Source organism: Leucoraja erinacea, chromosome 3 (assembly GCF_028641065.1).
Source record: "Leucoraja erinacea ecotype New England chromosome 3, Leri_hhj_1, whole genome shotgun sequence".
Lineage (NCBI taxonomy): Eukaryota > Metazoa > Chordata > Chondrichthyes > Rajiformes > Rajidae > Leucoraja > Leucoraja erinaceus.
In genome coordinates, this window is record NC_073379.1 from 11,743,796 (window position 1) to 11,771,664 (window position 27,869).

Sequence of the window (27,869 nt, forward strand, 5' to 3'; positions counted from 1 at the left end):
GCATTCGTGTGTTTACATTTCAAATGTACAATGCTGCCGTGACACCTGGAAGGCAGCTGGTAAATGTATTACATTCCACACACACACACACACACTCTGCAATCGTTGACCCAGATTGCAAGCGTTTGTTCTAAGGCTGTGGCTGAGATTTTTTTTTTCCTCTCTCTGGATTGTGGGCTGGAATTTCTTGCACTAAACTTTTACTCGGCGCTCGCCCTCTCTCTCTCTCTCTGTCTGTCTCTCTCTGTCTGTCTCTGCATGTAGCGACAGCAGAGATGGGAGCCGGCTGCCGCCCGCTCACCATTTGCCTTCTCTTGGTCTCCGCTCTCCGGGCTGGCTCAGGGGACGGCTCGGTGCCCTCGCCCGGCTCCAAGGACCCTCCGGCGGCGGCGCTCAACTCCCCGGCCGCCTCCTCCGGACCCCTCGGCCGGCACTTCGGCAAGTCTCGGCTGCTGGTCATCTCCGCGCCGGGACCACTGGACACTTCCTACCGGCTGATGGAGAGGCAGGTAGACCTGGGCAAGGGGGCGTTGAGATGCGATTTGGCCTTGAGGGATCTCCTGGTGATGGTCCTCTTCCAAGGCACCCGGCCAACGCAGGGCAAGTTGCTGAGGGTGTCCAAGGAAGGCAAGGTCTTGGAGGAGAAGCTGGGGCCCGAGGAGGTGGAGCAGGTCACCCGCAAGCTCTCCCTGGAGGCCTCCCAGTTCGGCATGGTCCTCTTGAGGAAGTCCCTACACGTCTACGAGCGCTTCCCTTACGCGGTGAGGGTGGAGGCGGTGTTGGAGGCGGTTGATCAAATGCCCCTCAGGAAGCTGGAGAGCATGACCCGGAGGGCACAGAAGCTGAAATGCAAGGGGTCCCGGGCCGGGAGGATCTCAGGACAGGTCCACGCTAGGAGGAACCTGGCTAATCGGACGACCTCCATTGGGACCACGTTCAACAGGTCTCCACTCAACAGGACCAAGTCCATTGGGACCACCATGGCCAACAGATCTCTGGTCAATAGGACCATGTCCATTGGGACCATGGCCAACAGATCTCTGGTCAATAGGACCGCCTCCCATCGGACTATGCCCAACCGTTCAGGCATCAGGACTGTTCCCAAAGGTTCTCCAGCCAACCCGAGGTACAGACCAGGCTCTCCCAATTCTCGGAATCCCTTCAGATCTTCCAGCCGCCGATTCCCGGAGAAGTCCGGAGAGGCGGTGCCGGGAAAGCGGAATGCTTTGGCCTCAACCCGGGGCTCGGATGGGGAGAGGAAGGCCAAGATTCCCAGGAGCCCAGTGAACACCAAGGGACGGGAGATGGTGGATCATCTGATGGGCCAGATCAAGCAGAAGGTGTGGCAGATGATGGCGGTCAACTCCAGGCACCCCCTCCAGCGCAGGCCTGGTGGTCAAGTGTTCCAGGTAGGACCTCACCAGAACCTCTCCTCTGGACCTCCGACCGTGGTACCCATGGGGGCTTCCATTGACCTCACCGGAGCGGGCTCTCAGCTTCCCCACACCGCCACCACTTCATCATCATCCGGACAACTTGTCAACCCTGAGGAGGTCACGACCCTGGACTCCAGCTCAGGCACAGCACGATCCCAGGGCAGCCATGACGGATGGACTATGGTGTCCGTGGGTCCTCTGCCCCACCTGGGCGAGGGAAACTGGACCGGGGAACCACAGGAGGTATCACCAACGTTGGCTTCTGGTCTCGACACCCATCGAACGAGGAAGGGGCAGACTCACCCTCCCGAACCCACCACCTGCCACCCCACCCGGGAGGAGGGAGGCGGTGGCCGGCGTGGGTCGGCCGGGCCGGAGGGAAGGGCGCCCGGCATGGCCACCGCGTCGCCTGCCCCAGGCAAGGCCAAGAAGGCAGGGAGGAAAGACAGGGAGAACTCGGGCAAGGGCTCCAGGGGCAAGGGAAGGAAGAACAGGAGGAACCGCAAGAACAGGAACAAGAACAAGAAGCAAGGAGCCGGGGGGGACGAGCAGTCCGGCAGCCAGCTGTTCCTGCAGCAGTTCCTCAACAAGCGGAGGCTCTTGGTGAGTAGACAGGACGAGGGCATGGGCTTAACCCAGGCCAAGAGTGTTCCATTGTCACCTGCATCGCAGACGGGACTATGATATACCCTTGATAGGTCCATAAGACATTGGAGTAGAATTAGGCCATTTTGCCCATTGAGTCTGCTCCGCCATTCAATCCTGGCTGATCTATCTCTCCCTCCCAACCCCATCCTCTTGCTTTCTCCCCATAACCCCTGACACCCGTACTAATCAAGAATCTGTCAATCTCTCCTTAAAAATATCCATTGACTTGGCCTCCACAGCCTTCTGTGGCAAATAATTCCACAGATTCACCACCCTTTAACTAAAGAAATCCCCCCTCACGTCATTTCTAAAGATACGACCTTTTATTCTGAGGTTATGCCCTCTGGTCATACTTCACTATGCCCTCTGGTCCTAGACTCTCCCACGAGTGGAAACATCCTCTCCACATCCACTCTATCCAAGCCTTTCGGTAAGTTTCAATGAGGTCCCCGCTCTTCCTTCTAAACTCCAGCGAGTACAGGCCCAGTGTCGTCAAACGCTCATCATACCTTAAAACACGTTAACGGTAGCCCTACTGGGATCCTGCTGTTCTTGAGATGGCAGCAATGGTTGGGAGATTCCCTTTATCCTGTATCTGTACACTGTGGACAGCTTGATTGTAATCGTGTATAGTTTTTCCGCTGACATTCAGCACGCAACAAAAGCTTTTCACTGTACCTTGGTGCACGTGACAATAAAAAACGAAACTAACATAAACTAAAATACCTTACTTTTTAGTTTTACTTTTGGAGATAAAGGGAAACAGGCCCTTTTTTCCCCACCGAGTCCGTGCTGACCAATGATCACCCGTTCACACCAGGGGCAATTTACAGAGGCCAATTAACCTACAAACCCACAGGTCTTTGGGATGTGGGAGGAAACCGGAGCATTCGGAAAAGACCCACGTGGACGGAGAGTCATACCTCAACATGACGGTCACGGTGGTGCAGCGGTAGAGTTGCTGCCTTACAGCACTTGCAGCGCCAGAGACCTGGGTTCTATCCCGACTACGGGTGCTGTCTGTACGGAGTTTGTATGTTCTCCCCGTGACCTGCGTGGGTTTTCTCAGAGATCTTCGGTTTCCTCCCACACTCCAAAGACGTACAGGTTTGTAGGTTATCTTTAAGAAAGAACTACAAATGCTGGAAAAAATCGTTCGCCTCCTCCAACGGGATCCTACTGTTGGCCACATCTTCCCATCTCCCCTTTCGGCTTTTGGCAGAGACCGCTCCCTCCGTAACTCCCTGGTCAATTTGTCCCTTCCCACCTGAACCACCCCCTCCCCTGGTACTTTCCCTTGTAACCGCAGGAAATGCTACACTTGTTGCTTTACCTATCCCCTCGACTCCATCCAATGACACAAGCCGTCTTTCCTGGTGAGGCACCTCCTCCAACCTCACCTATTGCATCCGCTGCTCTAGGTGTCAGCTGCTCTACATCGGTGAGACCAAGCGCAGGCTTGGCGATCGCTTCGCCCAACACCTCCGTTCGGTTTGCAATAACCAACCTGATCTCCTGGTGGCTCAGCACTTCAACTCCCTCTCCCATTCCAAATCCGACCTTTCTGGCCTGGGCCTCCTCCATGCCCAGAGTGAGTCCCACCGCAAATTGGAGGAGCAGCACCTCATATTTCGCTTGGGCAGTTTACACCCCAGTGGTATGAACATTGACTTCACCAATTTCAGGTAGTCCCTATGTTCTCCTTCTTTCCCCTCACCTTCCCAGCTCTCCCACAGCCCACTGTCTCCGCCTCTTCCTTTCTTCTTCCCGCCCCCCACCCCCACAACAGTCTGAAGAAGGGTCTCGACCCGAAACATATACACTATATTCTGCACTCTGTATCTTCCCCTTTGCTCTACCTATTGTACTGGAGTTTGACTTGATTGTATTTATGCATGGTATTATCTGATCTGTTTGGATAGCGTGCAAAACAAAGCTTGTCTGGAACACGCTGCCAGGGGTGGTGGTGGAGGCAGATACGATAGTGGTGTTTAAGAGGCTTTTAGACGGGCCCATGATGGATATGCAGGGAATGGAGGGATGTGGATCACGTGCAGGCTGAAGAGATTAGTTTAACTTGGCATCATGTTCAACAGGGACATTGTGAGCTGAAGGGCCTGTTCCTGTGCTGTACCGTTCTATGTTCCTGGCCTGGGCTGAGAGGTGACTACTTTCTCACCCTGAAGAGTTTGCCCCAATCTGTCTCTGAAGCAAATTGGCAAACCACTCCGTTGTATTGTACTACTGCAGTGATCAGACTGACTGAGGTGGCCATTGTGTGGACCACTTCTATTAACCCATCACTCTGATAGTTCCCTCTCTACCACCCCTTCACACATTGAACAGGGCAAGTGCTTTGACGGATAGGTGACTTGTGCGGATAACATTTTAAGGGTTGCTTCACAGTTTGACTTTAGTGTTTGGAGATGCAGTGTCGAAAAAGGCCCTTCAGCCCCCCGAGACTGCCTGACTACCGATCTCCATACGCTAGTTCTATCCCACACACAAGGGACAATCTACAGAGGCCAATAAACCTACAAACCTGCACATCTTTGGGGAAATCGGAGCACCCGGAGAAAACCCACGCGGTCACAGGGAGAACGAGCAAATCTGTATAGACAGCACCCGTAGTCGGGACCGAACATGGGTCTCTGGTGCTGTGAGGCAGCAGCTCTACCGCTGCGTCACTGTGCCGCCCTTGGTTTGGGAACAGCTCTGCCCAAGACCGCAATAAATTACAGAGAGTTGTAGATGTAGCCCAGTCCATCACACAGACCACACTCCCCACCATTGTAGATGTAGCCCAGTCCATCACACAGACCACACTCCCCACCATTGTAGAGGTAGCCCAGTCCATCACACAGACCACACTCCCCACCATTGTAGATGTAGCCCAGTCCATCACACAGACCACACTCCCCACCATTGTAGATGTAGCCCAGTCCATCACACAGACCACACTCCCCACCATTGTAGATGTAGCCCAGTCCATCACACAGACCACAATCCCCACCATTGTAGATGTAGCCCAGTCCATCACACAGACCACAATCCCCACCATTGTAGATGTAGCCCAGTCCATCACACAAACCACACTCCCCACCATCGACTCCATCTACGCTTCACGCTGCCTCGGGAAAGGAGCCAACGCAATCAAAGACTTATCCCTATCTCACCCCGGTCATTCCTTCTTCTCCCCGCTCCCGTCCGGCAGAAGGTACAGAAGCTTGAAAGCGCGCACCACCAGACTCAGGTACAGCTTCTTCCCCTCAATAACGATCAGGCTTCTGAACGGTCCTTCCATAAGCTAGGGTGCTGTCCGATTCACCTCTACCCCATTGCGGACATTGGACTTTGTCTCTGGAACTGATGAGCTACAATGCTGAGAACTATATTCTGTACTCTGTTCCTTCCTACACATTTTGTCTGCTCCACTGCAAAATCTCCTCAAGGTATGCCTACTTTGAAGAAGTTCTTCTCTCTACTTTCAGTCTGAAAGAGGGTTCCGACCCAACATGTCGCCCATTCTTTTTCTCCAGAGATGCTGCCTGACCCGCTGAGTTACTCCAGCATTTTGTATCTACCTTCAGTGTAAACCACCATCTGCAATTCTTTCATGTACCACGTCTCTGTATCTTTCCCTTTGCTCTACCTATTGTACTCAAGTTGTCCTGCAGCTTTAGGCTGTGCACGCCATACGCAAGAAGAAGAAGACCTATTGTACGTGAGTTTGACTTGATTGTATTATGTGTAGTATTATCAGGCTTCTGAACGGTCCTTCCATAAGCTAGGGTACTGTCCGATTCACCCTCTACCCCATTGCGGACTTTGAACTGGATAGCACGCAACAAAAGCTTTTCACTGTACCTCGGTACACGTGACAATAAACTAAACTGAACTGGACTGATGCGCTACAATGCTGAGAACTATATTCTGCACTCTGTATCTTCCCCTTTGCTCTACCTATTGTACTGGAGTTTGACTTGATTGTATTTATGCATGGTATTATCTGATCTGTTTGGATAGCGTGCAAAACAAAGCTTGTCGCTGTACATAGAAACATAGACATAGAAACATAGACAATAGGTGCAGGAGTAGAGGCCATTCGGCCCTTCGAGCCTGCACCGCCATTCGATATGGCTGATCATCCAACTCAGTATCCCATACCTGCCTTCTCTCCATACCCCCTGATCCCCTTAGCCACAAGGGCCACATCTAACTCCCTGTTAAATATAGCCAATGAACTGGCCTCAACTACCCTCTGGCAGAGAGTTCCAGAGATTCACCACTCTCTGTGTGAAAAAAGTTCTCCATCCCGGTTTTAAAGGATTTCCCCCTTATCCTTAAGCTGTGACCCCTTGTCCTGGACTTCCCCAAAAATCGGGAACAATCTTCCTGCATCTAGCCTGTCCAACCCCTTAAGAATTTTGTAAGTTTCTATAAGATCCCCTCTCAATCTCCTAAATTCTAGAGAGTATAAACCAAGTCCATCCAGTCTTTCTTCATAAGACAGTCCTGACATCCCAGGAATCAGTCTGGTGAACCTTCTCTGCACTCCCTCTATGGCAAGAATGTCCTTCCTCAGATTTGGAGACCAAAACTGCACGCAATACTCCAGGTGTGGTCTCACCAAGACCCTGTACAACTGCAGTAGAACCTCCCTGCTCCTATACTCAAATCCTCTTGCTATGAAAGCCAACATACCATTCGCTTTCTTTACTGCCTGCTGCACCTGCATGCCTACCTTCAATGACTGGTGTACCATGACACCCAGGTCTCGCTGCATCTCCCCCTTTCCCAATCGGCCACCATTTAGATAATAGTCTTGCTTTCCCGTTTTTTTGCCACCAAAATGGATAACCTCACATTTATCCACATTATACTGCATCTGCCAAACATTTGCCCACTCACCCAGCCTATCCAAGTCACCTTGCAGTCTCCTAGCATCCTCCTCACACTTAACACTGCCCCCCAGCTTAGTGTCATCCGCAAATTTGGAGATATTGCCTTCAATTCCCTCATCCAGATTATTAATATATATTGTAAATAGCTGGGGTCCCAGTACTGAGCCCTGCGGTACCCCACTAGTCACTGCCTGCCATTGTGAAAAGGACCCGTTTACTCCTACTCTTTGTGCTTCCTGTTTGCCAGCCAGTTCTCTATCCACATCAATACTGAACCCCCAATGCCATGTGCTTTAATAACATGGCATTAATGTACACATAACAAGAATAAACTTCAACCTAAATGGGTATAGTGATAATCATAGAACATAGAATCATAGAGTTACAGAGCACAGAATCATGCTTTAGTTTAATTTAGTTTATCCCTCCCAGGACTTGGCTTATATTCACTGGAGTTTAGAAGGATGAGAGGGGAATTGGACAGGCTAGATGCAGGAAAAATGTTCCCAATGTTGGGCGAGTCCAGAACCAGGGGCCACAGTCTTAGAATAAAGGGGAGACTGAGGTGAGAAAAAACGTTTAAGACTGAGGTGAGAAAAAACGTTTTCACCCAGAGAGTTGTGAATTTGTGGAATTCCCTGCCACAGAGGGCAGTGGAGGCCAAATTACTGGATTGTTTTAAGAGAGAGTTAGATAGAGCTCTAGGGACTAGTGGAATGAAGGGATATGGGGAGAAGGCAGGCACGGGTTACTGATTGATCAGCCATAATCACAATAAATGGTGGTGCTGGCTCGAAGGGCCAAATGGCCTACACCTGCACCTATTTTACTGTTTCACACGCACCCTCCCACATCACGCACACTCCCCAACCACTGAATCCTTGGGTACATATGTGAGAAAAGGTATAGAAAGGTGGAGTGTGTTGGAAGGAACTGCAGTTGGTAACAGTAAATATGAAGGTGTACTTGTGTGAGAGTGGCGGGGTGCTGTGGGTGCGGCTGATGCTCCTTCCTCTGCTTTTCCAGGTGATCACGTCGCCCAGCAAGGACAGCAGACTGCACGTCCAGCAGAGAGACGAGTACCTGGAGCACGTGTGCCAGCTGGCTCTGCGGCGCATCAGTGTGGTCAACATCCTGGGCTCCCCCACCAACAGCAGCCTGACGGTGGAACACTATCAGACCGGTGACTGTCCACCATCCCGGCCCTCCCTCCACAATCCCCCCCGCCCCCCCCGTCCTCTCCCGCCTCGTCCCTCCCCAAATCTCCCCTGCGTCGCATTTTTGTTTTATTTAATCAAAACATTAGTTCAATTATTAAAAATAATATTTGCAATACAACAAAACAAACCAGAACCCACCACCATAATACAAGACAAACAAATATCCTAAATAAACTGCTATACAACGATGTTACACTCCTTGTCCAGGATGCATTCCACCCCCCACGGTGCCCAGCGGTCCCGGAAATCCCCCAGGGTGCCCGTGGACAGGGCGTAGTCCCTCTCTAACCCTCACCCGGGCACGGACGTAACCCAGGAAAAGGGGCGGGCAGCCGGCTCGGGCAGAGTCCTCTTCCGCCTGGCGCCGTGACTCGCGGATGGCCAGCTTGGCCAGGACCAGGAGCAACACAACCAGGCACCCGGAGGAAACCCACGCTGCCACAGGGAGAACGTACAAACGCTGTACAGACAGCACCCGTAGTTAGGATGGAACCCGGGTCTCTGGTGTCTCAAAGGTCTTTTATTGTCACATACAACCAATTAAGGCCGAGTGGTCAGCGTGGATTCAGAGGGCCATGGGAGCCTGTTTCCGTGCTGTATCTCCAAACTAAAGGAAACAATGCTCTTGCATTTTATGATTTTTTTCATCTAATGGCCCTGTCCCACGGTACGAGTTCATTCCAAGAGTTGTCCCGAGTTTGCCCTGATTCGAAGTCGGAGATTTACAGTAATGGCCACTCCTCGGTACTCGGGGATCTCGTGGACATTTTTCAACATGTTGAAAAATCTTCACGAGTCTTCCCGAGCTTACCTGCTGTTAACGAGTCTTCCCGAGTACCTGCCGTTAGCGTTACGGGCTGCTAAGAGACGTCCACGAGCCCCGACGTACCTGCTACAATAGACAATAGACAATAGACAATAGGTACAGTAGGCCATTCTGCCCTTCGAGCCAGCACCGCCATTCAATGTGATCATGGCTGATGATATGATATGATATGATATGCCATTTATTGTCACTATACATGTACAATGAAATTAAAAGCTGCTCGTACTCAGTGCATACATATAATTTAGTACAAAAAACAAGAAACAGAAAACAAAAACAGAAGGGAGAAGAGGGGGGGGGGGGATAGGTGCACAATTCTGCGGCGCTATATACATATATACAGATGGAAGTCCGGGTGTTGGGCTGTGAAGTCAGTGCATGTGTGAATTAAGAGTAGTTATAATTTTCGGAAAACAACTATTCCTGAGTCTATTTGTCCTGGATTTGATGCACCTATAGCGTCTTCCAGAGGGCAGCAGGTCGAACAGTCCAAACGCAGGATGGGAGCTGTCCTTGATGATATTCTTTGCCCTGTTAAGGCGGCGGGAGGTGTAAATATCCATCAGGGGAGAGGGCAGCCAATAATCTGTGCTGTCCTAGTTACCCTCTGAAGCCTCTCCCTGTCTGCCATGGTGCAGCTGCCGTACCATGCTGTAATGCAGTATGTCAGCAGGCTCTCGATGGACGAGCGGTAGAAGGTCAGCAGCAGGTTGGAGTCCAGGTTGTGCTTCCAGAGAACCCTCAGGAAGTGCAGCCGCTGCTGAGCCTTCTTGATGACCGCTGTCGTGTTGTATGTCCAGGAGATATCAGCAGCGATATGGACGCCGAGAAACCGGAAGGTGTTGACCCTCTCCACACACTGATCATCCCCAATCAGTACCTCATTCCTGCCATCTCCCCATATCCCCTGACTCTGCTGTTTTTAAGAGCCCTATCTAGCTCTCTCTTGAAAGCATCCAGAGAACCGGCCTCCACAGGCAGAGAATTCCACACTCACCGCTCTCTGTCGGAAAAGGGTTTCCTCGTCTCCGTTCTAAATGGCTTACTCCTTATTCTTAAACTGTGGCCCCTGGTTCTGGACTCCCCCAACATCGGGAACATGTTTCCTGCCTCTAGCGTGTCCAAACCCTTAACAATCTTATATGTTTCAATGAGATCCCCTCTCATCCTTCTAAACTCCAGAGTGTACAAGCCCAGCTGCTCCATTTTCTCCGCATATGACAGTCCCGCTATCCCGGGAATTAACCTTGTAAACCTACACTGCACTCCCTCAATAGCAAGAATGTCCTTCCTCAAATTAGTGGACCAAAACTGCACACAATACTCCAGGTGTGGTCTCACTAGGGCCCTGTACAACTGCAGAAGGACCTCTTTGCTCCTATATTCGATTCCTCTTGTTATAAAGGCCAACATGCCATTCGCTTTCTTCACTGTCTGCTGTACCTGCATGCTTACTTTCATAGACTGATGTACAAGGACAAATCATTGAAAGATAAAGCATGGAAACAGGCCCTTAGGCCCACCGAGTCCACACTGGCCATCGATCATCCACACAACGACTGTGGTGTAAGAATAGTCTATTTCACCGTACAGTACACAAACCGCATTTCTGGTGCAAACTTGTGCCCTTCAAATTTCAATGTTCTTAATAGCACAGAGTCTTATAAAGTCAGAGAGTGATACAGTGTGGAAACAGGACCTTCGGCCCAACTTGTCCACACTGGCCAACATGTCCCAGCTACTCCAGTCCCACCTGCCTGCGATTGGTCCATATCCCTCCAAACCTGTCCTATCCATGTACCTGGCCAACTGTTTCTTGAACGTTGGGATAGTCCCAGCCTCAACAACCTCCTCTGGCAGCTTGTTCCATGCACCCACCACCCTGTGTGTGAAAAGGTTACCCCTCAGATTCCTATTAAATCTTTTCCCCTTCACCTTGAGCCTATGTCCTGTGGTCCTCGATTCCCCTACTCTGGTCAAGTCACTGTGCATCTGCTCGATCTATTCCTCTTCTGGCCTTAAAGGCCTGTTGTCCTAGCAGCAGCACTTTGTCATTGTTAATCACTCTTGACTCTTGACTCACAGTCCTACTGGAGATATGTGGACGGGTGAGATTCCACGGAGTCTGTCCAAATGGGATAGGAGCAGAATTGGGCCATTCGGCCCATTAAGTCCACCCTGCCATTCAATCATGGCTGATCTATCTTTCCCTCTCAACCCCATTCTCCTGCCTTCTCCCCATAACCTATGACCCGTACTAATCAAGAATCTGTCTATCTCTGCCTTAATAATATCCATGGACTTGCCCTCCACAGCCGTGTGTGGCAATGTGTTCCGTGTCTGTGTCAGTGCGAGGTCGACATTTCCTTGACGTACCATCCCATTCCTGTGTTTCAGAGAATGAACAAGCGTTAGAAATCCCGGTGACGGAGCCTGTCGGGCCTGAAGTGATCACAGAGCTGAGGAAAGATTTTGGGATGACCTTTGACGAATTCTTCATGGTGTTGGTTGATTATGACATGAAAGTTAAGGTGAGAGTTGACATTGTTTTGCCGTCAGCGAGTTGAGTAAATTAAAGGCAGGCACGCTGAACACCTCCGCTCAGTCCGCCTTTGCCTGCGCGATCTTCCAGTTGCCAATCACTTGAACTCCCTCTCCCATTCCCAATCTGACCTTTCTGTCCTGGGCCTCCTCCACTGTCAGGAGGAACGGCATCTCGTATTTCGCTTGGGCAGCTTACACCCCAGCGGTATGAACATTGATTTCTCTAACTTCACCTATCCATGTTCTCCAGAGATGCCCGCTGAGTCACTCCAGCATTTTGTGACTATCTTCAAAGTAAATAGCTAATTATATTTTAAAAAGGGCAGCATAATGGCGCAGCGGCAGAGTTGCTGCCTCACAGCACCAGAGACTCGGATTCGATCCTGACCAAGGGTGCTGTCTGTACGGAGTTTACATGTTCTCCCTGTGACCTGCGTGGGTTTTCGCCGGGTGCTCCAGTTTCCTCCCACAGTCCAAAGACGTACAGGTTTGTAGGTATTGGCTTGGTATAAATTGTAAATTGTCCCGAGTGTGCGTAGGGTGGTGTAAGTTAGCATGGGTTGCTGGTCGGCGCGGGCTCGGTGGGCCGATGGGCCTGTTTCCGTGCTGTATCTATAATGTGTAGATATCAACCTTACACCTTTTCCCTGAGATCAGTTAGGAATCGAGAGCATAACATTTACACCAGAGCTCACCTCCCTTCCTCGTGCCTGAGCATTTCACATATCGCAGGTCTGTTGCAGCATATTGTTTCTATGATCTGACTCTATAACCAGTTCGAAGAAAGGGTCTCGACATGAAGCGTCACCCATTCCTCCTCTCCAGAGATGCTGCCTGAGCCGCTGAGTTACTCCAGCACTTTGTGTCTCTCTTTCTTCAATACAAGTTGGATCTAATATTGGTGATGAATTAAGGGACACTTGTGTTAAAAAAAAGATGCAAAGTGCTGGAGTAACTCAGCGGGTCAGGCAGCATCTGTGGAGAACATGGATAGGTGACGTTTCACAGAGTGCTGGAGTAACTCAGCGGGTCAGGCAGCATCTGTGGAGAACATGGATAGGTGACGTATCACAGAGTGCTGGAGTAACTCAGCGGGTCAGGCAGCATCTCTGGAGAACATGGGTAGGAGACGTTTCGGGTCGGGACCTTCCATCAAACTGATTCAGTTAGGTGGATCAAGTGAAAACTCACAGTCTTCTTTTCTCCCAGACTCTAAACCTATACGGCACAGACTGAAGGTAAGAGGGGAGAGATTTAAGAGGGAGCTCATGGGCAGTGTTTTCACTCAGAGGGTAGTCTGTATCTGGAATGAGCTGCCTGGGGAAAATATAGATGCAAATATAATTATGACTTTGAAAAGACACCTGATATGATATATGGATGGGAAGAGTTTAGAGGGATACAGGCAAATGGGACTGGCCCAGAATGCCAACTTGGGGTTGACGTGGGAGAGCTTGGCTGATGGGCCTATTCCAGTGCTCTGTGTGTCAAAGAGCCTTTCTGTTTTGCGAGGGGGGATTGTTGTCGTGGAAGGAATTCGCCTTCCATCACAGTGAGGAATGTGGAGGAGTCACTGTGGTGGATGTTTATGTTAAAATGTATTTTGTGTGTTCTGTTGCTTTTTATTTGTATGACTGGCCTGGCAAATGAAATTCCTCGCAAAACATACTTGGCTAATAAAATGTGATTCTGATTCTGATTGTGATTACTGGATCATCTGGCTGTGGAGCAGCTGTGTGTGTGTAGCACAGTGGAAGGGTTTAGAGAGATACAGGACATGTGCAGGCAAATGGGACCAGCCCAGAATGCCTACTTGGTCAGCACGGACAAGGGCCTGTTTCCATGCCCCACAACTCTGTAATGCTGTCCGATGATACGCGATCTGTCGGTTGCTAAACATTTTAACTCTCCCTCTTATTCCCACACTGACCTTTCTGTCCTGGGCCTCCTCCACTGTCAGAGTGCTGCCCAATGCAAAATGGAGGAACAGCACCTCATATTCCACTAGGGCAGCTTACAACTAGGGTTGCCAACTGTCCCGTATTAGCCGGGACATCCCGTATATTGGGCTAAATTGGTTTGTCCCGTACGGGACCGCCCTTGTCCCGTATTTGACTGCTACTACTCGGGTCGAAGGAACTGTCGGGTCGGAGCGCCGCGTCCGGCCCCGCCTCACCCGTCCCGACGTAGTGCAGCCCATGGAGTGCAGCAGCAGCAGCAGCGCCTCGCCCGTGGCCCCGTCGGTCGGCAGCCCGGCCAGCTGTTCGGCCTTCGGACCTTCGCTTACCGTCGACACCACCACCCCACCTTCTCATGGCCGATCATCGGTTCATGAGTTGGATGGGGTGCCGGGGCCAAAACTCCTCAGCTGGCCCGCCGGCTGGGCTTTGTGTGCAGTCCAGCACCGGGCCAACTCATCATTCACCCAGCCACGGCTGGGTCGGTCAACGAATTGCCGCTGGGAATTTGTCCCTTATTTTGACCTTTTGTCCCTTATTTGGGAGCGAGAAAGTTGGCAACCCTTATCCCCACACTGACCTTTCTGTCCTGGGCCTCCTCCACGGCGAGAGTGAGGCCCAATGCAAATTGGAGCAACAGCACTTCATATTCCACTTGGGCAGCTTACAACCTAGTGGTATGAACATTGATTGAACTTCAAGTTACCCTTGTTTTCCCTCTCCCTCTGTCCCTCCCCCACCGTAGTGACTAGTTTCACAGCCCTCCTGATTAATTTTACTGATTGTATGCCTTGTTGTCACCTTCCCATAGCCAACAATGAACCGTTCTATATTCCCTTGAGCATCGTCTGCTTTAATGTGTCGTTTTCACACCTTACTCTTCCTTATCTCTATGTCTCCCTCTCTCCTGACTCTCACTCTGAAAAAGGACCTCAACCCATTCCTTCTCTCCAGAGTTGCTGCTTGTCCTGCTGAGGTACTCCGGCATTTTGTGTCTACCTTTGATGGTTAACAAATTGTATGAACTTGTTCCGCAGCAATATTTTGACGTCCCCATCCCCATCAAAGTTCTGGTGGATTACATGGACACTTTCCCCTCCAGACTGCCCGAGATCCAAGAGGAGAGGAGAAGAGGAGTCACCTGCATCAAGAGAGAAGGTCGGCTCAACATCAACAAGTTCCTCGCCAGGTAACGTGTGCGCAACGCCGAGCCTCGGCTTTCTCATAAGTCCATGTCAGAGGAGCAGAATTAGGCCCTTCGGCCCATCGAGTCTACTCCACCATTCAATCGTGGCTGGTCTATCTTTCCCTCTCAACCCCATTCTCCCTCCTTCTCCCCATAACCCTTGACACCCGTACTAATCAAGAATCTGTTAATCTATGTCTTAAAAATATCCCATAATTTGGCCTCCACAGATGTCTGTGGCAATGAATTCCACAGATTGACCACCCTCTGGCTAAATAAATTCCTCCTCGTCTCCTTTCTAATGGTATGTCCTTTTATTCTGAGGCTGTGACCTCTGGTCCTAGACTCTCCCACTAGTGGAAACATCCTCTCCACATCCACTCTATCCAGGCCTTTCACTATTCAGTAAGTTTCAATGAGGTTCCTCCCCTCATCCTTCTAAACTCCGGCGAGTACAGGCCCAGTGCCATCATACGCTCATCATATGATAACCCACTAATTTCTGAGATCATTCGCGTAAACCTCTGGACCCTCTCCAGAGCTAGCACATCCTTCCTCAGATATGTGGTCCAAACTGCTCACGATATTCCTAGTTTGGTCTGAAGCCCTGGCATTACATCCCTGCAAGGGTACGTGTGGTAACATACTCCATCTCAAGGTCTAGCCTGATCCTTCCAACTCGCTCCACCATTCTTCAAGATCATGCCGGCCAACATGCCCCATCTCAACTACTCTCACCTTGCCGGCGTTTCACCCATATCCCTCTAAACCTTTCCTGCCCATGTACCTGTCCAAGTGTCCTTTAGAAGGCTGTTATGGCACCTGCCTCAACTACCTCCTCCGGCAGCTAGTTCCATATAGAGGTCATAGTCTCAGATTTAAAGGATGTTCCTTTAGGAAGGAGATTCAGAGGAATTTCTTTAGTCAGAGGGTGGCGAATCTGTGGAATTCATTGCCACAGAAGGCTGTGGAGGCCAAGTCAATGGATGTATTAAAGGAAGGGATTGATAGATTTTTGATTAATACGGGTGTCAGGGGTTATGGGGGTAAGGCAGGAGATTGTGGTTAGGAAGGAGAGATAGATCAGCCATGACTGAATGGTGGGGTAGACATGATGGACCAAATGGCCTAATTCTGCTCCAATCACTTATGAACATGAAATGTCAGGACCCATCTTCAGACTCTAAGTGTCTGCATGTTTCTCAGGTTTCAATGGAAGAGACGATTGTTGATCATTTCCACGCCTTACGAGGAGGACTGGGCCTTCCAACAGCAGCTCACTGCCCTCACAGGCCAGGAGTGTAACTTGGGTAAGTTGTCCTCACCTCCATGCCGTGTGGCACACTCACACACAAGCGTACACACACACGCGCACACACACAAACACGCACGCACGCACGCACTCAAGCACGCATACACGCACGCACGCACACACACACACACACACACACTCACTCACACACGCATACACACACACACACACACACACACACACACACACACACACACACACACACACACACACACACACACACACACACACACACACACACACACACACACACACACACACACACACACACACACACACACACACACACACAGCCGCTCCACATCCAGTGCCCATTCCTTCCACTACAACAATCGCCTTCTTGAGGGTGACACTCTTGAACGGTGGTGCAGCGGTAGAGTTGCCGCCTCACAGCACGAGAGACCCGGGTTCAATCCTGACCACGGGTGCTGTCTGTACGGAGTCCATGCAAGAGGAATACACACACCTCCAGATTCAGGGACAGTTTCTTCCCAGCTGTTATCAGGCAACTGAACCATCCGATCACCAACTATAAAGCGGTCCTGACCTCCCATCTACCTTATTGGAGACCCTCGCATGTGACAATAAACAAAACTAAAGTAAACTAAATTGAACGTTTGAAGACTCACACCTCCAGATTTAAGGACAGTTTCTTCCCAGCTGTTATCAGGCAACCGGTCTCTAGTTGTCCTACCGACAACTCGAGATGGTCCTGATCTCCCATCTACCTCATTGGAGACCCTGGGGATTAGGTTTCCTGTTCATTAGGGTCACACTAACTGTCGGAAATGTATTTGGAAATATAGCCAGGATGACCACGCTAAAGATGGCATCGTCTTTACACAGTGTGATCCAACACACAGGTAGCGGGGAGTGACCGGCATCAGCTCAGGTCCTTCTTGGACGACGTGGAGAAGGCCGCCAAGACCAAGAGCAGCATCGTTCCTGTTGAGGGTAGAGGGAGCAGTAGAGCATCCCTTGTAGCCAGGGTCCAGATGGGCAAAGAGCACCGCCACTCCACCTAGAGTCTGCAAGGGGAGGAGTGAGACCACACCTGGAGTATTGTGCGCAGTTTTGGTCCCCTAATTTGAGGAAGGACATTCTTGCTATTGAGGGAGTTCAGCGTAGGTTTACAAGGTTAATTCCCGGGATGGTGGGACTGTCATATGCTGAGAGAATGGAGCAGCTGGGCTTGTACACTCTGGAGTTTAGAAGGATGAGAGATTATCTTATTGAAACATTTAAGATTGTTAAGGGTTTGGACACGCTAGAGGCAGGAAACATGTTCCCGATGTTGGGGGAGTCCAGAACTAGGAGCCACAGTTTAAGAATAAGGGGTAAGCCATTTAGAACGGAGACGAGGAAACTCCTTTTCTCACAGAGTTTTGAGTCTGTGGAATTCCCTGCCTCAGTGGGCAGTGGAGGCTGGTTCTCTGGATACTTTCAGGAGAGAGCTAGATAGGGCTCTTAAAGATCGCAGAGTCAGAGGATATGGGGAGAAGGCAGGAACGGGGTACTGATTGTGGATGATCAGCCATGATCACATTGAATGGCGGTGCTGGCTCGAAGGGCCGAATGGCCTACTCCTGCACCTATTGTCTATTGTCTGTTGCGGCTCTGCTGTCAGTGACCAAAGGACTGGTGACGGGATCTAGGGAATGGGCAGGGCTGAACATGTCCTGGTTGGGTTTTATTTTGTATCGTGATCGTAATTAAATACATTATTTTTGATACACGAAAAACACAAAGGTAGGTTTGAAACAAAGAACAAAGTTCTGGAGGAACAGCAAGTCGAGCAGCATCTGCGGAGGGAAGTCAACTCGATGGGATCTACAGGAGTTGCCAGCATCATCGCAGACCCACCTCACCCTGGCCACGCTCTCATTTCACCCCTGCCGTCGGGAAGAAGGCCCAGGAGCCTGAAAACTGTGACCACCAGGTTCAGGAACAGCTCCTCATTCTGAAAGGCCCGGATGGAGTGGATGTGAAGAGAAAGTGGGAGAATCTAGGACTAGAGGGCACAGCCTCAGAATGAAAGGATGTGCCTTTAGAATGGAGATGATGAGAAATGTCTTTAGCCAAAGGGTGGTGAATCTGTGGAATTCATTGCCGCAGAAGGCTGTGGAGGCCAAGTCAGTGGATGTACTTAAGGTGGAGATTGACAGACTCTTGATTAGTATAGGCGTCAGGGGTTGTGGAGCAGAAGGCAGGAGAATGGGGTTGAGAGAGAAATATAGATCAGCCATGAATGAATGGCAGAATAGACTTGATGGGCCGATGGCCTAATTCTGGTCCGATGATTCATGACCTTATGACAATATTGAATATTGAATTGAATATTTATTACATGTCATTTGAACCTCAGTGAGGCTCAAACGAAACTTAGTTTCCACAACCATACAAACAGAGACAATTCCTATAAGACACACACTCAATTCAATTTACACAAACATCCATCACAGTGAAGGTACACAAAAATGCTGGAGAAACTCAGCGGGTGCAGCAGCATCTATGGAGCGAAGGAAATAGGTGACGTTTCGGGCCGAAACCATTCAGCCATCACAGTGAATATGCTTTCCCGGTGCATCTGTAGAAATTTCTAAGAGTTGTTGGAGTAGGATTGCCAACTTTCTCACTTTCAAATAAGGGACTAAAGGTCAAAATAAGGGACAAATTCCCCACGGCAATTCGTTGACCGACTCGGCCGTGGCTGGGTGAATGATGAGTTGGCCCGGGTGCTGGACTGCACACAAAGCCCAGCCGGCGGGCCAGCTGAGGAGTTTTGGCCCGGCACCCCATCCAACTCATGAACTGATGATCGGCCATGAGAAGGAGGGGTGGTGGTGTCGGCGGTAAGCGAAGGTCCGAAGGTCGGACAGCTGGCCGGGCTGCCGACCGATCGATGGGGCCACGGGCGAGGCGCTGCTGCTGCTGCTGCTGCACTCCATGGGCTGCACTACGTCGGGACGGGTGAGGCGGGGCCGGACGCGGCGCTCCGACCCGACAGTCCCCTCGACCCGAGTAGTAGCGGTCAAATACGGGACAAGGGCGGTCCCGTACGGGACAAACTGATTTAGCCCAAAATACGGGATATCCCGGCTAATACGGGACAGTTGGCAACCCTATGTTGGAGACATGCCGAATGTCCATAGTCTTTGATGAAGCAAGGTGTTAATGTGCTTCCTTGGCCGTGGCTTCATTGTGGTTAGTTCAGGGCAAGTTGTTGGTGATAATTACATCTAGAAAGTTAAAGTTCTTGATGTGGTGCTCGAGTACGGTGAGATGCAGGTACAATGAACATCTCGCTTGCAGCAGCATCACAGACGCAGACTCAGAGTCAAGAGTCAAGAGTGGTTTATTGCCGCATTTCCCGAAACAGAACAATGACATTCTTACTTGCAGCAGCACAATCTCCCCCCTGACTCTCAGTCTGAAGAAGGGTCTCGACCAGAAACGTCACCCATTCCGTCTCTCTAGAGATGCTGCCTGTGCCCCTGAGTTACTCCAGCATTTTGTGTCTATCTTCGATTTAAACCAGCATTCTACTCTTTCCTTCTCTGATTTGTAAACATTGTACTCTGTTAAACAACACAAAAGTTCAGTATTTATTTTAAAAAAGACAAATAGATAGACTACAATCTCCCCCCAAGTCTATGTTGTTTGGGGCCTATTTGGAGGTTGTGGTGTTTAAGAGACTGTAGGGAAGAACTGTACCTGAATCTGGATGTTAGTTTTCAGGCTCCAGTACCTTCTCCCCGATGGCAGGGTTTGAAATGAGAGCGTGGCCAGGATGGTGTGGGTCTCTGATGATGCTGGCTGCCATTTTGATGCAGCCACACACAACGTATAAATTATACATAGCACAACCTAGACATAGATACACACAAATCCACGAAACATTAAAAAGACAAAAAAACAAGAGATTAGTGCAAAACGTAGATAAAAAAATACGTCCGCAGTAGTGTCAGAGGTTTTCCGTAGGGTTCCGTATCGGAGGTGGGATTAGGGTGGTGCGGGTCGGTTCAAGAACCTGAAGGTTGTAGAAAAGTAGCTGTTCCTGAACCTGGTGGTGTGGGACTTCCTGCTTCTGTATCAGCCCATGGCAGTGAGCTCACTCCAAAGGTCTTGATTGACATTTCCGTACAGGCTAATGGGCCTGTCCCACTTAGGCTATTTTTTAGGCAACTACAGGCGACTAGGCTGTCACCACACGGTTGCCGGGGTGTCGCCTGTATGGCCGTGAGTCGTCTTCTCAGTCGCCCAAAGAGTCGTAGCGTCTTTCTGGTCACCGCTGGATTTTCAACATGTTGAAACATTTTCGGAGACAGTTGGCGACAGTGGGTTTGACGCCAATGAGTGTAGCTTGACTTCTCCTGACGTAGGTGCTGTCGTAGGTTGTCGCCAGGTTAACGTAGGTTGTCGCCAGGTGCTGACTTCGGATTTATTTTTGTTATTAAAGTAATGATTCTATTTAAAATTTGATGTGGAAAGGGGGTCCAGTCGCTGGTTTTTCGGCGACCTGCGACAACTATGACACTCGCCGGCAGTCGCCAAAAAATAGCCTAAAGGGTCTGTCCCACTTACGCGACTTTTTCATAGGTCACCGAAAATGTTCAACACGTTGATAATTCAGCGGCTACCAGTCAGACGCTACGGCTCTTTAGGTGACATGTCGTGGGGTGAAGCCTGTATGGTCATGAGTAGTCGCCCAAAGAGTCTTACCTTGTTTTGGTCGCCGCTGGATTTTCAACATGTTGAAAACTTTCGGCGACCTGTAACGACCTATGACGGGTGCCGGCAGTTGCCGAAAAAGTCGCGTAAGTGGGGCCGGCCCATAAGGGAGTGCAGTTCTATCGGTTGTGTCAATGCTTGAATGGAATGGCATACTTTATTGTCACATGTGACTAGGCACAGTGCGATCCTTTGCTTGCATACACAATGTATACAAATAGCGGCCACCTACGGCACTGACAAAGTTACAAAGTACGCCAGCTCCTCCTTTTGTTCCCCCCCCCCCCCCCACACAGCCTCTCCCCCCCACGGTAGAGTTGCTGCTTTACAGCACGAGAGACCCGGTTCGATCCTGACTACGGATGCTGTCTGTACAGAGTTTGTATGTTCACCCCGTGACTGCGTGGGTTTTCTCCGGGTGCTCCGGTTTCCCCCCACGCTCCAAACACGTACAGGTTTGTAGGTTAATTGGCTTCAGTAAAAATTGTAAATTGTCTCCAGTGTGTGTAGGATAAAACTAGTGTACGGGGTGATCGCTGGTCGGGGTCGGCGCGGACTCGGTGGGCCGAAGGGCCTGTTTCTGCGCTGTATCTCTAAAGTCCGAAGTAAATTCACATAAATTCCGCAGGACAGTAAAAGAAAAAACAGGAGATTAGTGAAAAAGACGAAAAAGACGGAAAGGGAGCAAGTCCATGGTAGTGCAAGCGGTGGACCGGTGGGCTGTGTCGCCGAGCTAGTGTTAGGGTTGCTGTTCCTGGGGTTGCCAACTTTCTCACTCCCAAATAAGGGACAAAAGGTCAAAATAAAGGACAAGTTCCCGATGGCAATTCGTTGACCGACTCGGCAGTGGCTGGGTGAATGATGAGTTGGCCCGGGTGCTGGACTGCACACAAAGCCCAGCCGGCGGGCCAGCTGAGGAGTTTTGGCCCCGGCACCCCATCCAACTCATGAACCGATGATCGGCCATGAGAAGGAGGGGTGGTGGTGGTGTCGGCGGTAAGCGAAGGTCCGAAGGTTGGACAGCTGGCCGGGCTGCTGACCGACCGACGGGGCCACGGGCGAGGCGCTGCTGCTGCTGCTGCTGCACTCCATGGGCTGCACTACGTCGGGACGGGTGAGGCGGGGCTGGGCGCGGCGCTCCGACCCGACAGTCCCCTCGACCCGAGTAGTAGCGGTCAAATACGGGACAAGGGCGGTCCTGGACGGGACAAACCAATTTAGCCCAAAATACGGGATGTCCCGGCTAATACGGGACTGTTGGCATCCCTGGCTGTTCCTGAACCTTGTGGTGTGGAACTTCAGGCTTCTGTACCTCCTGCCCGACGGTAGCGGCTCGCAGGCAAAGGGATAGTGGATGTTTTGGGTCAAGACCCTGCACCAAGACTGGTGCACAGATGCTGCCTGACCCGCTGAGTTCTTCCAGCAGTTTGCTTTTCCCTCTAGACTTCAGCAGCAGCTGCTGTCCCTGGTGTCTCCGCCCCGCCAAGTTTTGTTGCCGTTATTTTAGGACAACTGGAAGAATTGCAGACATTTTTTAAGAGCTTCACAGGAATTTCTCCATTAACCAGACTGAGTGGGAGAAGCAGGTGGTATTGGCATTAGATTGCAGGCGGAAAGTGTATCCCAGTATGTCCAGGGCCTGACATAATCCCACAGCTTGCTAACTCCAAGGAGGTAAATATCTTCATGCTATACACACCCTTGGAGGAACCTCAGAGGCATTCCTGGCTGCGTTAAAATATAAATACAAAGATATACTAGACTAAGTGGGACCCATTGGGTCCCATGTTCACACGGGTCTGCAGGTCCACCAACACAATATTCCACCTCTCCACCAATTCCAACATTGTTGGCCAGTGGGGGTGGGACTTTCTGGAGTGCTAGTATGGGTGTTGTGGGCCAAAGGGACTGGTTTCCAGAGGGCTAGTATGGACATTGTGGGCCAAATGGATTCTTGGCCTGGCAGCTCAGTCACTTGGGCCTGGTGGGCTGGCAGCTCAGTCACTCAGGCCTGGTGTGCTGGCAGCTCAGTCACTCAGTCCTGGTGGGTTGGCAGCTCAGTCACTCAGGGTTGGTGGGCTGGCAGCTCAGTCACTTAGGGCTGGTGGGCTGGCAGCTTAGGTACTCGGGGCTGGTGGGCTGGCAGCTTAGGTACTCAGGGCTGGTGGGCTGGCAGCTCAGGTATTCAGGGCTGGTGGGCTGCAGCTCAGCCACTCAGGGCTGGTGTGCTGGCAGATCAGTCACTCAGGGCTGGTGGGCTGGCAGTTCAGTCACGGCTATTCTTTGAAATTCCATTCAAGCAGAGTGCAGGCCACCACATTCAGTTTCACAGCATTTCAAGCAGAGTGCAGGCCACCACATTCAGTTTCACAGCATTTCAAGCAGAGTGCAGGCCACCAAATTGCCAAACAAGTCATTGCATTGCCATTAAGGGCTAACAAATCATTTATTGCAAGTAATTTGCAGACCAGTTAATTCACAGCTTAGGATCACAGTTGTGGACTCTCCCTCGCGATCTTCCAGAGTGACTGACTCACGTCCAGGCATCCATGGGTTTAATCGTTCTGCTCCCCCACCCCCGGAAGGGGCGTTACCTTTGCCGTGGTGATTGACAGGCGAGAGGACCAATCAGCTGATCTCAAGATTTTTTAAACACTCATAACTTTTTTAATTTTCATCAATCAAAAAAATCCTTGGGGCTGCCTCAGCAGAGGAGGACTGTGAGGAAGATGGCCAAAAGTCATAGCGATATATGGTAGCGTTTTTTTCTAAAATCAATATACAGAGCAGACAGGAAGAGGTCAAGATGAGACTTTTAGTTATATAGATATAGATGAGACTTTTAGTTATATAGATATAGTCCTTGATCATATTGAATGATGGTGCTGGCTCAAAAGGCCGAATGGCCTACTCCTGTACCTATTGTCTATTGTCTAGTGTTTTAGATTTCCAGCATCTAGTTTAGTTGATGTGTAAGAACTAACTGCAGATGCTGGATAAAATCAAAGGTAGGCACAAAATGCTGGAGTAACTCAACAGGTGAGGCAGCATCTCTGGAGAGAAGGAATGGGTCGAGACCCTTCTTCAGACTCATCAGTCTTAGTTTAGTTTAGTTTAGTTTATTATCGTCACGCGTACCAAAGTACAGTGAGAAGCTTTTAGTTGTGTGCTATCGAGTCAGCGGAAAGTCCACACACAATTACAATCGAGCCATCCACTGTGCACAGATACAGCATAACAGAAATAACATTTAGTGCAAGATAAAGTTCGGTAAAGTCCGATTAAAGATAGTCTGAGGGTCACTAATGAGGTAGATGGGAGGTCAGGACCGCTCTCTAGCTGTTCTTGGGATGATTCAGTTGCCTGATAACAGCTGGGAAGAAAATAATCACCTCTCTCTGCTCATAATCCATATCCCTGCATATCCATGTGCCTATCTAAATGCCCCTTAAACACCACTATCTGTCTTATGTTTCAGAGTGCCAGCATCTGCAGTTTATTTTACTTTCATTCATCTTGTGGTGTCATAGAGTCATACAGCGTGGAAACAGGCCCTTCGGCCCAACTTACCTACACCGACCAACATGTCCCATCTACACTGGTCCCACCTGTCTGCTTTGGTCGATGTCCCTCCAAACCTGTCCTTTCCATGTACCTGCCTAATTGCTTCTTAAACGTTGCCTCAACTACCTCCTCCAGCAGCTCGTTCCATACACCCACCACCCTTTGTGTGAACAAATTACCCTTCGGATTCCTATTAAATCTTTCCCCCTTCACCTTAAACCTAGGTCCTCTGGTCCTCGATTGCCCTGCTCTGTGTTAGAGTCCACCCTATCAATTCTTTAAAAATAAAATGAAAGCGAGCTATCTTACTGAAGTTCTCTCCTTGTTCAGGAATTCGCCATTTTGCCATGTTGAAGATGATGGGTTCAGGAGAAGAGGCCTCTGGATCGCTCGAGCTGCTTCCTGCGAATGGTGAGGACATTTGTTGGGTGATGGGTGAGCTGCCCTGGAGTCAGCTGGACTGACTGACCATTCCTCAGGTCTCACAGGTCGACAGGGTGGTGAAGGAGGTTTTCGCCACGCTGGCCTTCATCAGTCAGGGAAAGTGTAGGAAGGAACGGCAGATGCTGGTCTATACCGGAGTCACAGTGAAATTATTAGTTTGCATACCCACGGTATATTCAGACAGAAATGTCCGAGACAGGGCCCAACTGGGGAGATATCAAGGTGACTTGGATAGGCTGGGTGAGTGGGCAAATGTTTGGCAGATGCAGTATAATGTGGATAAATGTGAGGTTATCCATTTTGGTGGCAAAAACGGGAAAGCAGACTATTATCTAAATGGTGGCCGATTGGGAAAGGGGGAGATGCAGCGAAACCTGGGTCTCATGGTACACTAGTCATTGAAGGTAGGCATGCAGGTGCAGCAGGCAGTAAAGAAAGTGAATGGTATGTTAGCTTTCATTGCAAAAGGATTTGAGTATAGGAGCAGGGAGGTTCTACTGCAGTTGTACAGGGTCTTGGTGAGACCACACCTGGAGTATTGCGTACAGTTTTGGTCTCCAAATCTGAGGAAGGACATTCTTGCCATAGAGGGAGTGCAGAGAAGGTTCACCAGACTGATTCCTGGGATGTCAGGACTGTCTTATGAAGAAAGACTGGATAGACTTGGTTTATACTCTCTAGAATTTAGGAGATTGAGAGGGGATCTTATAGAAACTTACAAAATTCTTAAGGGGTTGGACAGGCTAGATGCAGGAAGATTGTTCCCGATGTTGGGGAAGTCCAGGACAAGGGGTCACAGCTTAAGGATAAGGGGGAATCCTTTAAAACCGAGATGAGAAAAACTTTTTTCACACAGAGAGTGGTGAATCTCTGGAACTCTCTGCCACAGAGGGTAGTTGAGGCCAGTTCATTGGCTATATTTAAGAGGGAGTTAGATGTGGCCCTTGTGGCTAAGGGGATCAGGGGGTATGGAGAGAAGGCAGGTACGGGATACTGAGTTGGATGATCAGCCATGATCATATTGAATGGCGGTGCAGGCTCGAAGGGTCGAATGGCCTACTCCTGCACCTAAGTTCTATGTTTCTATGTTTCTATATCGAAAGAACTGTCAACAACCAAGTGAGGTGGAGGACATTTGTCAATAGCCTATGCTCCCCAGAGGAGCAAAGGGCTTAAGATGTAAGAAGAATACCCAAGGTATGTAAATAGTCGCCTCGTAAAGGGCGTTGACAAAGTTACAAAGTTCCCCCTTTGTTCACCCCCCCCCCCTACTCAAGGCGGTCCCCCCAACGCCAAGTCCCAGTTACTCTTCCCCTCCCTACTCACGGTGGTCCTGCCACGCCGGGTCCTCCTTTGTTCCCGGTGAAGCAACCTCCCACTATTGGAAGCAGGCCCCGGATACAGGCTCCGTCATCCCAGGCCCCGTTCGCAGGAACTGCTGGAGTAACTCAGCGGGACAGACAGCATCTCTCCAACAAAAGTTGTCGGAGACATGCCAAACATCCATCGGCTTTGAGGAACGCCAGGTGTTGTTGGTCTTTCCTGGCCCTAGCCTCTGTGTTTCGTCCTGGGCCAGATTGTTGATGATAATTACACCTATAAAGCTAATCTGTGGAATCTGTGGAATTCTCTGCCACAGAAGGTAATTGAGGCCAGTTCATTGGCTATATTTAAGAGGGAGTTAGATGTGGCCCTTGTGGCTAAAGGGATCAGGGGGTATGGAGAGAAGGCAGGTACAGGATACTGAGTTGGATGATCAGCCATGATCATATTGAATGGTGGTGCAGGCTCGAAGGGCCGAATGGCCTACTCCTGCACCTATTTTCTATGTTTCTATGTTGAAGCTCTTGATGTCACACGTACGGTGAAACCTGATCTATTAAACTCTGAATGTAATAAAAGGGAACTGCAGATGCTGAGTTATACCAATTAGGATCTGCTAAGATCAGGGGCGGCACAGTGGCACAGTGGCACAATGTTCGAGTTGCTGCCTCACAGCGTCAGACACCCGGGTTCGATCCTGACTACGGGCGCTGTCTGTACGGAGTTTGCACGTTCTTCCCGTGACCGCGTGGGTTTTCTCCGGGAGGTCCGGTTTCCTCCCTTGCTGCAAACACATGTGAGTTTGTAGGTTAATTGGCTTCTGTAAAATGTCTCCAGTGTGTAGGATAGAAGCAGTATACATGGTGATCGCTGGCCGGCGCTGACTCGGTGGGCCGAAGGGCCTGTTTCCACGCAGTATCTCTAAAGTCTATAGTTTAGAGATACTGCGCAGAAACAGGCCATGTGGCCCACCGAGTCCGCGCCGACCAGCGATCCAGTACACCTACACACTAGGGATAATTTTACCAAAGCCAATTAACCTACAAACATGCATGTCTTTGGGATGTGGGAGGAAACCGGAGCACCCAGAGAAAACCCATGTGGTCACGGGAAGAACGTGCAAACTCCGTACAGACATAGATAGGATCGAACCTGGGTCTCTGGTGCTGTGAGGCAGTAATTCTACCGCTGCGCCACCGTGCCACTGTACAAGTGGCCACGTAAAGTGTAAAGTAAACGTCTAAAGTCTACCAAACCTTCTGTCTGCTCCCTTTAACACAGGGCGGTCACAGGTGGAGACAGAGAGCCTGTCGTGGGCGGCGGTGAGCGGGCTGCGGGAACACTACCAGGTCAGCGAGGAGCACTTCATGATGTTGCTGACGGGCAAGGATGGCGCCATCCACTCCTGGTACCTCTCGCCCGTGTGGTCGCTGGCGGCCATGTACGAACAGCTGGACTCCACGCCGGCCCGGCAACAGGAGATGAGGCTCCAGCAGAGCCTGGGTGTCGAGTGCCACCGGGACGAGGACGAGGACAACTACCCCGGCTACAACCAGCGCGGTTAGCGCCCCCTCGCCACGCCTCCCCCCCCCCCCCCCGTCAACCACCAGCCTTGGACACTGTGCCTGTTCTCCATCACGCCCGTTAGCGGACTTGTGTTGAACATTTTGCAATGACCAACATTATCGCTGCGTCTTGTACTTGTTTGGACTGTGCCTGTGTTTAATAATCAATATAACAGCTCCCCCAATGAGCCACAGTGCCTTGTCATTA

At 50.4% G+C, this 27,869-nt stretch overlaps 1 protein-coding gene across 1 annotated transcript; it reads left to right on the forward strand.

Annotated features, from left to right (window-relative positions):
* On the forward strand, positions 1 to 27,849 carry LOC129695279 (coiled-coil domain-containing protein 80-like). The gene is made up of 7 exons (XM_055632082.1): positions 1 to 2,039; positions 8,015 to 8,171; positions 11,432 to 11,565; positions 14,574 to 14,725; positions 15,929 to 16,032; positions 24,660 to 24,740; positions 27,378 to 27,849. The coding sequence occupies exons 1-7, from the start codon at positions 276 to 278 to the stop codon at positions 27,659 to 27,661; spliced, it is 2,676 nt and encodes an 891-aa protein (XP_055488057.1). The 5' UTR covers positions 1 to 275; the 3' UTR covers positions 27,662 to 27,849.
* Positions 27,850 to 27,869: the final 20 nt, after the last annotated feature.

Bases quoted from the DNA above. Each gene is read 5' to 3' on its own strand.
- LOC129695279 (XM_055632082.1), top strand. From the start codon at position 276: ATGGGAGCCGGCTGCCGCCCGCTCACCATTTGCCTTCTCTTGGTCTCC. The intron at 11,566-14,573 runs GTGAGAGTTGAC...CTTGTTCCGCAG, and splicing joins ATTATGACATGAAAGTTAAG to CAATATTTTGACGTCCCCAT. The intron at 14,726-15,928 runs GTAACGTGTGCG...CATGTTTCTCAG, and splicing joins ATCAACAAGTTCCTCGCCAG to GTTTCAATGGAAGAGACGAT.